This window comes from Nipponia nippon, unplaced genomic scaffold (assembly GCF_047370975.1).
Source record: "Nipponia nippon isolate SJK-2023a ecotype South Korea unplaced genomic scaffold, ASM4737097v1 scaffold_6, whole genome shotgun sequence".
In the NCBI taxonomy this organism is placed as follows: Eukaryota; Metazoa; Chordata; class Aves; order Pelecaniformes; family Threskiornithidae; genus Nipponia; species Nipponia nippon.
The window spans coordinates 63,997,674-64,010,173 of NW_028262380.1; the positions used below are offsets into that span (position 1 = coordinate 63,997,674).

General features: G+C 40.3%; 1 protein-coding gene across 1 annotated transcript; it reads left to right on the forward strand.

Annotated features, from left to right (window-relative positions):
• Positions 1-92: 92 nt before the first annotated feature.
• COPS4 (COP9 signalosome subunit 4) lies at positions 93-9,902 on the forward strand. The gene is made up of 10 exons (XM_087736350.1): positions 93-439; positions 1,642-1,721; positions 2,508-2,659; positions 3,928-4,031; positions 4,908-5,061; positions 6,181-6,331; positions 6,737-6,907; positions 8,268-8,383; positions 8,751-8,835; positions 9,337-9,902. The coding sequence occupies exons 1-10, from the start codon at positions 366-368 to the stop codon at positions 9,468-9,470; spliced, it is 1,221 nt and encodes a 406-aa protein (XP_087592476.1). The 5' UTR covers positions 93-365; the 3' UTR covers positions 9,471-9,902.
• Positions 9,903-12,500: the final 2,598 nt, after the last annotated feature.

Consider the following 12,500-nt stretch of genomic DNA (forward strand, 5'->3'; position numbering starts at 1 on the left):
ACCGCCGGCGCAGCGCCCCGCGCGCGCGCCGCTCCGCCCCACCCGCGCCGAGCCGCACGCTTCCGGGGCCGCGCGCGCCACTCGAGGAGGACCCAGCCTTGCCCCGAGTTGAGGCCGCCGACGCGCGCGCACACCTACACGCGATTATATACGTATATGTCTCTATAAGTGCCGCCCGGCGGCCCCGGGGGGAGGCGCGTGTGGGGCCCGTCCGAGCTTTATCCCCGCGGCCGGGCTCTGCCCGCGCGGACTCCCCCTGCCACGTGACACCGCGGCGCGGCAGCCCCTCTAGCCTGCCGGCGGCGCGGCTCTGTGGTAGGAGGAGGTCTGCGGCGCGCGAGGGGGACGGCGGCGGGTTGGCGAAGATGGCGGCCGCGGTGAGGCAGGACCTGGCGCAGCTGATGAACTCCAGCGGCTCTCACAAGGACCTGGCGGGCAAGTGAGTGCCGGCGCCGGCCTCCCTGTGGCGGGGCGAGCCGGGTTAGCGGCGGTTGGGGTTACGGCCGTTGGGGGGGACGGGGCCTCCCGTGCCCTGGGCGGGCGAGGCGGCTCTTGCCCAACGGCCGCGCTTCTTTAAATAAAAAGAAGAAAGAAAGAAAGATTTCACCTGATGATTCTGTCATTTTTTATTTATTTTTCGTTTCTAACCACGGCTTGCTCTGTGCTGGTGGTGTCATAGCGCAGGCGCCCGCGCGGGGCCTTAGCCCTTCGCCGTAGCTCCCTCGTGTCTGCCCGTCGGCTGCGCGGAATTGATTGGTCGGGGAATATATTTTCCTCGACTGCTGTGGATATGTCAGTAACTTCATTATTATTATTATTATTTTCATTGGGTGGGTATTTTGGATGGCAAACCTTGGGGTTTGAGCTACTCACAGTCCAATGTGTCAGATTTTCTCTCCCCCGAGGGTTCAGTCAGATGTCGATCAGTCAACTGAAATTCTTTGAGTCCTAGTCCAGTTGCTTATTTTCTAGAGGAATTGCTTCAGTTTTACAAGTTTCGCGTAAAAACTTGGAAATGTTCCCCTCAAAATATGGCTTCAGTGTGAATTTAGTACTTCATCAGTATTGCACACAGTGAGGCTATAGCCCAGGCAAAGTTTAATTAGCTTTATGAAGCATGAAAACTGGAGTTGCTATTTTTGCAGGAATAAACACTTAAAAATGCATAGTTTGTGCCTGTGCTCGTGTCAAGTGGCCATAACATACTATTTACTTCCCACTCCCAACACTGTTTCTCATTCTTATTGAATATGGCATTTTGAACATTTCACTAACTTTATTAATCTTAAGCTATGAGCGATATAGTTTTCCTTACTTTTTCTGTGCACTGTGCTAGGGATGTGATTTTTTTTTTTTTTTTAAACCTTCAAAATTGCACATATGTTCACAGATAACAAAATGATGAGCTATGTTATCAGAGAATCTAGTCCTGGCATTTAAAAAGAGCCAGATACCAATTCCAGGTGGATGTTCCTGGCATTTGAGCACAAACACTTTGGAAAATTGACATCTTAAAGGTATAGAAAATATAGGCAAAAGTAGGGCTCTGACATAGAAAATAAACAAAGAAAGAGAACTTGTTCCTGAAAAAATGTGCCCTGTGATTTTTTTAATTTATTTTTTTTTTTAATCTGTGGACAGATATCGTCAAATATTGGAAAAAGCCATGCAGCTGTCTGGTGTAGAACAACTTGAAGCTTTGAAAGCTTTTGTAGAAGCAAGTAAGTGCATCTGGTATAATCGGTTGCACACTGAGTGAAGTCCAGAGGTCTGTGGGGTTGCATATTTGTTAGCTCTACGTGAGGCTATGTAAATACATGATATTTTGGTCCTATTGGAACTCAAACACAACTAGAAGATGAACCATCATCGCCACATTCAGAAGTTAAGGGAGAATGGACTTGTAAGCTTTGTAAATTATGATAACTTTCCAACCTGTCAGTGTGACAGTGTCGGAAGGTGAAAACATAAAAGTAGTCTCTTAATGCTAAAATTGATACTGGATGCCAAGCGGTATTTAAACTAACAGCCCCCTTCTTCCCCTATCGCAAGTTAGTCTGAAAAACTGTCAAAAAGAAATGGTTAGAGGTTTTTTGTGTTGTATTGGATGTTTGGATTATTGAATACCTCTATAAATTACACCTGTTGTAATTTTTTGAAGTTGAGAATAAACTTAGTGAAATTTAGCCTAAAAGTTTACTTTGTCCAAGATGTTTCAGTAACTGAGAACAGTGATTCAGAATGAAACATCTCTCTAAACTATAAATCAAAGTGAGAAATTCATTATGGTCTGTCAGGGGTTAGAACTCTGGTGACCTCTAGTGTAAACAAACTGTTTCTGAGAGAAAAAAAAAATCACCTCTTAAAAACAAAGAAAAAAAAACTTTCACTTGGATACAGATTTAAAATATTCAAATTTAATATAGAAGCAAATGATCACTTACAGTGAAGGCACTGACAAGCATTGCATCCATCTTGTGTTTTTCTTCCACGCGTCTCTGAACCAGTGGTGAACGAGAATGTCAGTCTAGTCATCTCACGTCAGCTACTGACAGATTTCTGTACCCATCTTCCAAGTCTTCCTGACAGCACAGCCAAAGAAATTTACCACTTCACCTTGGAAAAGATACAGCCTAGAGTTATTTCATTTGAAGAGCAGGTGAGAGATCGATGACGATGGGTTTTTCGTTGGTGGGCTTGGTTTTGTTTCTTTTTTCCCTTATCTGCTGACTATTTGAAGTCTTTAAAAAAGCTGCTCAAAACAGATATTCCTACTTAGAGTACAATTTTGCATTCCTGTACATGCAAAACCTGAGCTAAATGCAGAAAGTATTTAGGACCGTGCAAAGAATACAGACTTCATCTCTTCATCAGACATCCTGGGCATGTAATTCCTCCGCTACCAGAAAATGGCTTCTTACAGTGAAACAATACTTGAGCTACTGGAGGTACTGTCAAGAGACAGACTGGTACTCATTGTGCTGCATTTTACCCAACTAACAGAACAGGCAGGTGATGTAAAGAGAGAAGCATCTTGACAAATAGCTTTTGTTTCAAAATAAGTATCTCTGTGTGTGTATTTTAGCCATAATCATTTTACCGGGAAAAAAATGTTTTCTTGAAATCCCAATTCTAGTTAACTACGGAATGTGCTGCAGTTCTTTTTCAATTCAGTTCTTGGGTTTGTTGTATGAGTATTCATGATCATCTGAGAGTTCTTACAGAACACGTTTGTATAAAAAGCCTTTAGGATCTAGTATTTGAGAAGAAAAGCAAGGCAGTTTCTGCAATGACTTGTATTTGCTTCTCTTTATCTTTTGTCTTTTTCAGCAGCTCTTACTCTAAGTCTTAACTGAACATGCTTGCCTATATGTTATAATGATTATGCATAAATTAAATCCAAGACATCATATGATTTTTTTTAACCACACTTCTGCTTATAAACCCCAGATTGTAAGCACTGATATTTTTCCTGCTGACAGCTACTCTATAAAGTAGAAGTTTCTGCATTTAATCATAGTTCACCTCATTCATATCTCACAGGCATGATATGAGGTATAACTGCAAGAAATGGCTTGTGGATCTTGGTACTCCAGTTCTTGAAAGCCCCATTTCATCTTTTAAAAGCTTTATAAAAGGTTATCACTCCCTGAAGATACACTCCTTTTATCTTGTCAGAAGCTTAAATGGAAATGCTTCAAATCAGCACTCATATTTAAAAAGCTTAGTATTAAAGCTTGATCCAGGAATCAGGATCCTGGTGTGGAAGCAACTCCTCGTGTGGGAAGAGTTGCGTGTGTGCAGGTTTCTGCATCTGTGGAGCTGGGGTATGGGTTGAGGGGATTCGTGAACAAGAACAAATACTGTGAAAGTTAATACAGAACCATTCAACTTTTATAGCGTTTGCTATATTTTATTATTGTTTAGGTTGCGTCAATAAGGCAACATCTTGCATCAATCTATGAGAAAGAAGAAGACTGGAGAAATGCAGCACAAGTATTGGTGGGGATCCCTTTGGAAACAGGGCAGAAGTAAGTACTGTGCTGGACGCAGTTCTGCGTTGTTAAATATACTTGCTCCCTTTGTACTTAACTAGACCAGCGAGTGAGAATTTTGGGGTTGCATATTTTCCCAGGGTTTCAGTAGTTCAAGCCAGAACTACTGCCAGATGACAGAAGTATAGCTTGCTGACTGTACGTTACAGTAAACAGTTTAGTGGGTAAAAATACTGCACCAGAAGTTTTGCACTATTTATTAGTCTTGTTGATTAACAGCCTTTTTGGTAGTATTTTACAAAAATGCTTCTTAGGTTATTGAAAGGTTCTTGAAAGGTGGCAGTTCTTCCACGCGTTTGCTTTTACAGTTCAAAATGAAGGCAGAGTTTGAAATTGGATATTAACAAATACAGTTGAGGTTTTTTGTGGGGTTTTGTTTGTTTGTGGGTTTGTGTTTTGGGTTTTTTTTAAGTCTAGAACCCTTGCTGTTACTTTTCCCTGGCTGTCCTTTCTATCTATCCTCTTTGTCTGTATGCATGTGGAAGGAATTGCTATAGGTTTTGCCTATTTAGCATCTATTTGTTCCACTACAAGTTTGCTTCTTAACTCAAGTGGCTTACCACTTATGGCAAACTTCCAATCCACTAAGAACGGATTATTAGAGTGTACATTTATGTTTTGGTAGACAGCATTCTTTCTACTGGTGTTTGTAGGAGCCAGTTCTATATTGATGTTCATCTCAAATTTCCTTACCCTGAACAGAGAGCACTAATTTTGGTGTTAGGGAAGAAGACAGCAGGATAAAGCAAATGTAGCCAGGTGCTTTAAGAAGCATAATAGATGTTTAGAACAGCTAAGAGCAAGGGTAGTTGTGGAGCAACTCTGAGCACTTGCTTTTCTGCTTCTCTACAGGCAATACAATGTAGATTATAAACTGGAGACCTACCTGAAAATTGCCAGGCTGTATCTGGAGGACGATGACCCAGTTCAAGCAGAAGCTTATATTAATCGAGCTTCCCTGCTTCAGAATGAATCAACTAATGAACAGCTGCAAATCCATTATAAGGTTGTCTAACTTGCTTTATTGCTTTCTCTTTCTAAAGGGAGATGATTCCACATTGAGATGGTTTTATGCAATGCCACTGAAACTTTCATAATGGGAAAAGAGCCAAACAGAAAAGCTAAATGGTTTTGGGAGAGCCACATCTTAGCAATAATTAAGCAGCTCATTCCTTGTGATTTGGAGATAACTCTGTAAACGTCCTTAAATGGCAGCTTTACTGACTGAAAATAAAAGTTAGGCTTCAAAAGATCTGAAATATTGTTGAAAATGTTGCCTCCACCTTTGTCTGTAAATCTAAGAGGGGAAAAAAAATCATGTCCAATATTAGGGACAACGGAAGCTCCTCCCCTCCCCCCCCCGCCCCAGTAATTAAATAGTAAGTCCCATCCATAAAAGTAGCTTTTAGTCTCAAGTAGTAAAGTAACTGCTGACCTTTCTGCTTATTTGTGGGTTTACTGTGTACATAGTTCATACACTAATTTCTCAAACCACTTCAGTAACTGTTATGAGCAGTGATAACTATAGTGTGACAGTACCAATCAAGTGCGGTGGTGTTTAAAATTCTACAACACAAAGCAGATGTGCCATGAGCTGTAACTCGGGGTGTGGTGATTTTGGTTTGTTGGTTTTCCCTTTTCTTTTTTTCTCCCTTCATGCTATGTTTTAGAGCTTGCACTCAGTTGGAAGTGTAAATATTTTCTGTAAGCATTAGAAAAGCACAAAGGAAGGGAGAGAAGAAATATCAGATGCTGTTACAGCACTGAAAGGGAAAAGCAAATGCTTGAAACATACAAATTGCTACCTAAGTGCTAGCTGTCAATGTCAGTAGTGAAGGCGAAGCTTATGTAAGTGCAATATCAGCTGTACAGTATTGCATTTACTTAGTTTCTGGCATTTAGATATTTGCAATGTTTAACATGTGAAGAATGCTGGGAAATGGCCTTTCAATTGCTTTCCGTGATACTTTAGTAAGGGCTTTACAAGTCAAGATAATCATTCAAAGACAGATTTCCCTAGGATGCAGTAGAGCAATATTTATGGGAGCTGACATGATAATGTGGCAATTCATACACACCTATAGTATGCAGCCACCCCGTTAGTTTTCTTTTTCTTTCTTTCTAGGTTTGCTATGCTCGAGTTCTTGATTACAGAAGAAAGTTCATTGAGGCTGCCCAAAGATACAACGAGCTCTCCTATAAGAGCATAGTCCATGAAACTGAGCGACTGGAGGCATTGAAGCATGCTTTGCATTGTACTATTTTGGCATCAGCAGGTAAAATACATGTTACATTTTTGTATAAAAGACCCAACGTAGGTATTTCATATCCCCCAAAGCAAGTCAGCTTGTGCATTACTTGTGGGGAGGAATCTTGTCACGAAGATTTGGTGAGGAATCCAAAATTGTGAACATGGTGTCAAAATTACCTGGCATACTGTTAACTCAGAGTTGGATTACTTCTGTGTCTTTGCCAGGGATAAGGTGGCATCTTGGCTAAAGATACAAAAGATAGTGGCAGACAGTGTTTTGGAACCGAACACAACCGAGTTCCTTCTTTGGTAGAGCTTTGTTGGGTAATTGCATGTCTTGAGAAAAAGAAGATGATAACTTTCTGTTATTTACCTCTAAATACTCAATGCTTTGGTGATCATTTATGGGGATTCTTCTTGACTCTCCTAGGACAACAGCGTTCTCGCATGCTCGCTACACTCTTCAAGGATGAGAGATGCCAGCAGCTTGCAGCCTATGGGATCTTGGAGAAAATGTATCTCGACAGAATTATCCGTGGAAATCAACTGCAAGAGTTTGCAGCTATGCTAATGCCTCACCAGAAAGCAACTACAGCCGATGGTAGGTATTTCTCTAAAGCCTCATAATGCTAGGCGTTCATCCACAGGAGTTAGATTTGCCCAATGCAGTCAAGAAGTGTGATGGAAAAGAATTTAGTGTTGCTTATATGATTATTTTAGAATTATTTCCCAGCATGTTAACCCTCATGGTTAGTAAAGCTTCTTAGCCATAGTTCATCTTTCTGATTGGCTATTAAGGTTTTGAAATACTCTTCTAGAAGATAACTTGTAAAAATCTTGTTTCTCTCTCCATGTACGGTCCTCTTCATTGACAACCTCCCAGTATTTCTAACCTTGTCTCATACTTTGAGTCTCTGTCCTTTTGAGCTTCTCCAGTTCTAAAGCACTGTTATAAATAGGATGCCTAGAAACACGTGACATGCATGTAAGGCCATAGATGGTCTGTGCGGATGGTAAATTTATTTGAACTGCTTCCTGACTTGACAGGAAGATGACAGATAGTGAGGGGATGACTTGGACCTCACCCTGTCTCCAAATTGTTTTCTGATCCATCTCACTGACATCTTATTAGCTCTGTTCTTCCTGGAATCTCTGAACAGTGAGAAATAATGTGAAGTAATGACTTCACTGGAATCCTAAACACACTGGTCTCAATTTTCTAAATTAGAATAATATTGAAGTGGAAAAATACATAAGCATGAAATACTTCTTAATCAGGAAGACCTTCCTAGTGAGCAATACTTGTTGGTTAAGGACAAATAAACAACTGTGTAATTGCAGAGGTGAAAATGGGGTAAAGATATTTACTGCTAATAAGCTGCAGTCATTTCCTTGGGTCAATTTGTTGTTTATTTATAATCTGTACTGTTTGTCTGTGTAAGTTAAAGAAGGCAGGTTAGTTGGTATTTAATAATGTGCTCATCTTCAACTAGAGCTTAAGGGGCAAATGAGTTAAATTGTTAAATCAGGAAGAAAGAAATTAGATGAGGGTTTATCACAGTACAAGCACAGTAAGAGAGAGATTAATTGTATCCCTAATAGCTGTAATGAATAACCAAAAAAGGAATGGTCTTTCCATCTGGCAAACTAGGAACTGATCACAGGAGGTCAAACTCCCTCAATTCAGATGTTGAGTCTTGTAGCAAAACCAAGGGCTCCACTTGATTATTCTAGAAATTAACTACAAGGGTTTAAGCTATCTGTCTTAAAATCAACCACATGCCATCCATTTCTTTTTGTTCACTTTCTTCTGCGTAGCATAACACTGATGCAAGGCAGATGCATCTGGACCTTCTGCACACGTAACCCTGGGGAAAGAAAGCGTTTTCCATCTGCTGTACAATATAAACCAAGTATTTCAAACCTATAGTAATGGATTTTTTTCTCATCAAACCCCTAAGGTTCCAGTATCCTGGACAGAGCTGTTATTGAACACAATTTACTATCTGCAAGCAAGCTTTACAACAACATTACTTTTGAAGAGCTTGGAGCATTACTAGAGATCCCTGCAGCTAAGGTATCAGTTTTCTACATCTTTGTAAAAACAAGGAGCATCAGAGACAAGAGAAAATAACTGTGGTAAATATCAGGAAAATTAGTTCAATATTAGGAAATAATTAAATATTCCATATTATGGGGAAGGTTAAATATCTAGCACATCTAATGAGAAGGAAAGGTACACGATGTGGACTGAAAAATAGTGGGGTTAGATGCCACTGATTGTATGTCTCATCATTTCATAATTAGTGTTGTCTGTAGGTTCCCTCCCACCTTCAGTGTGTGGAGATGTTGAAAAACCCATAACCACTATTAGGTCTTAATAATTTTTAACTTCTTTCAGAATGGAAGAAGTTTCTAACATCTTTCTCTCTTCATTATTTCAGGCAGAAAAGATAGCTTCTCAGATGATAACTGAGGGTCGCATGAATGGATTCATTGATCAGATTGACGGAATTGTTCATTTCGAGAGTAAGTTCGACCACAGTATTTTTTTTTTTTTAGCACCATTCAGAGTGAGCTTTTTGAGTTGCTGCATTACAGGACAAGGAAATTAAGTTTCTTAGTATCTTCTCTCTGGAGTGGGCTTGCTGCGTCTTGCTGTGGCCAGGAGGTGGCAGAGTTTGCCTTAATGGAGGACCACACTTGACCCACCCTCCCTACTGTGTGCATTCTCTTACCCACAAGAAAGTGTATTTATTCCATCAGTCTCCTTGTAGGAACAGGTTCACCAGGAAGTTCTCTGTTCAGTTCTATTTTGCAATGCAGGAGTTAGGCTTGTAACAGACAGCCAAAATCATTGTAGCATTTGAATACAGAAATGAGCATGATATAGCTGCAAGGAAGGCTTCCTCTGTGAGGTGGGCAGCGGCAGAAAAAAAGGTTGCAGTTGAAAAGGCAAGGGAATTGCGAAGACTTACTTTGTTTTGTATGTTTTGTTTTGTTTGTTTTTTGTTTGTTTGTTTGTTTTAGCTCGTGAAGCTTTGCCAACCTGGGACAAGCAGATTCAGTCACTGTGTTTCCAGGTTAACAACCTGCTGGAGAAGATAAGTCAGACAGCCCCAGAATGGACAGCGCAGGCAATGGAGGCCCAGATGGCTCAGTGACTGTGCAGCCATTGTCTGAATGGAGGCAATCAACTGCCTGCTGTGCTGGAAGAAGGGAGCTGAGTAGGACTGTGAAGCAAATGAATAACCCACCTTCTGCTTTCACTCTGGCTTAGGACACAATTAGGTGATACCATGTTTGATGTGACAGTCCCCCAGTTCTCTGAGCATAGAGTGATTCTGTTGCTGCTTCTGTGCTGCACTCTGCTGTCCTGAAAGCTGTGGTTTCCACATAGAAAAGGCTGTAATGTCTGCAGCAAGCTTTGGTTTTGGTTTATTTAATTTTATTTTTTTTTCCACTGTATTGCTATAGCTTTGTAGCCCATTACTTCCTATGATGCTTGTCCTGCTGTGAAAATATATAAGTGCCATGTTTCTTTTAGTTGTAATTATTCTAATAAAGGCTGGAATGAGCCACTTGGTTTAAGTGTTGCAGGGACCTGGGGTTTTTTTTGTTTGTTTTTGTTTTTTTTTTTTTTTTTCTTCCTTCAGTGGTAACTTGAAATAAGTTGAATTTTTGGAATTGTCAGTTTCAGCCCCTGAAAACGTTAAATGAAAAACAGCTTTTTTCCTTCTTCTCTGTTTATAAAAGCAAATCTGAAATCTTAACTGAAGGAAATACTGACCCTTCTGCATTGGTGCAGCAGGGTACAGAGTTGTCTGTGCTGAGAGATGAGGTGTTCCAGTGTTCCAGGAGAGCTTGTTACAATGATACGGTAAGCGATGAGAACATAGCGCGTGCCAAGTAAGTTAAGCCAAGCATGTTCTTTGTTTGATTTTCCAGGTCAGCATGAATCGGTAATTTTGCAAAAGTATCCATAGTGGTTTTTTGGAACTGGAGGTGTAATAAGAGACTCTGACAGGTAGGGATTCTGCACGACAAAAGATTAAACACCTGAAACTGGAGTGGCTGGAGAATGCTGTGCAGACTACTTATATAATGAGATACAACAACGAGGTAAAGATGTCATGTGATAAGCAGGACTAACTTGAAATGCCTATGCACCACACCAAAGTATCAAAGTGGCCCTTCTGATGTTCATCAGTCTGGAGTTGTGCACTCTTTACCTATCCTTGTGATGTGCCAGATACATGAGTCTTATCGTGTGATTTGCTGGAGAGGTTTTCACAGAGAGCTCTTCTGGTAATGGAGAGTTTCATCAATAGCTTTTTCCTGTCCAGAGGTTATTTTTTAGTTTGAGGTGATCTCGTTCAGGTTGTAATTCCAGCTTTGATGTGAATTACCTTAGCTCCTTTTTAATTTCAGTCAAGAAATAATACTAGTAATGAGTTTTCAGTCTATGTTTATCCTGGTCTTTTTGTCTCAAAATCTGGAGGATGTTGACATCTTCGAGTCAAAGGTTTTGGCTTTTAAACCACAACTCTAATGCCTTGATTTTTGTTTTGCCTTTTTTCTTTTTTTAAACATGTTTATGCATTTAGACTTGTAGCGCTGTTAGATTTTTAGAAAAGCCAGGAGCCTAGTGAAGCGCAGTTCATCCTGAAATAGGGATGGACTTTTGTCAATGTAGCAGGTGATATTTCTGAGTCCCAAAGCAACTGGCCAAGGAAGTTATGATGTCTCCCAGTTGGTAGCATCCTTTAGTTTCTCTGGGAGCGCGAGTGGTGACAGAGCAGTTGTGGGAGCAGGAAGGAGCTGCCAACCTCTTGGCAAGTTTACTGTAAAAGAGCAGATGTGGAAGATTTTCCAGATCCTTATTACAGATAGAGGTTGGGTGGCTGTAGTCCTTCAGTGTGAGCTGACATAGTGCAGTATAAGGGTCTCTGTCTGCTATGGTTGGTGTCTGGCACTCTGGATGCACAACTCCAATACCCACAAGGGTTATCTGTCTTACTAAATAGCCTCCTGCATTACCCTCTAGTACAGCAGATATAAATAATTTATTTGCTACAGGAGAGATGCTGGTATTTCAGTAAATGGCAGTAAAAGCCAAGCTGACCACAGGCGAGTCCCAAGTGCACTGTACGCATCTTTGCTGTACTGCTTTTTCCAAGTCAACAATGTCAGAACTCAGAGCTGGCTTTGGCTAGTCCTTGAATAGCTTCTTTTATTTCCAGACAACCTTTTTTCCTCTCAGCTCTCCCAATTACTTTAAAGGCAACTATAGTGTCAAAACATTTATGTCAACAGTGTAAGACAGTTAGATACACAGTATCTAATTAGTAATTACTCGAGTAGTAATTTAATCTAGTATCAGAAAAAAAAATACCATTGAAAAATTTGTGAGTAGGCTTTTGATCAGTTCATTGAAGTGCAGGGACTTCATGATTAAAACAGAAACTTCAAGTGATATGGTAAATTCACTCCCTTAACTGGTCATACCATTACAGCTTGAGGTTTGCAGTGTAACCTTGGTTAACAGCTGTTTTACAGAGGATCAGACATCCTGTCTCATTTCTTTAGAGCAGGTTCATTGTTTGCCTGGTTTATCCAGAAATAATCACTTATGTTTCAACTTCGTTTGTATTCTCTTTTGCCCTGGAATACTTCAGTGACCCAGGAAACTTAGCTTACTTAAGGATTTGGAGTTAAGTTGGATGCACAAGCTCTTATCTGTTGAATCCTACAAGGAGATGAATTCATGGTTTTGCAATAACAAAAATTTAGCCCTATTGCAACAAAATATGCATTGCCAAGATTTCACTCATTTCACTGTTCCAATCTGGGAGAAAAAACAATTTCAGAACCATTTAAATGTGAAAGCAACAGTTGTAGAGGAAGTCACCATTTCCCCCCCAAAAAAACCAACAAGGATTTGCCTGGTACTGGAACTGACATAGGAAAGATAGCAGCCTGAAACTTTTATATTTGGTATTAGTAAATACCTTATGTAACTTTCTTTAAAAAAAAAACGGGAAGGAAACATTTAGTGATATTGGCATTCACAGAATTTTAATAGACTTAACTATTCTTTCCATTTCTGCTGTTAATATTTAAAAAACATGACAAACATTTGAGCCTTCAGAGGCTTTTATGCTTTGTTTTCTCCATTCTGTTGGAAACTCCAC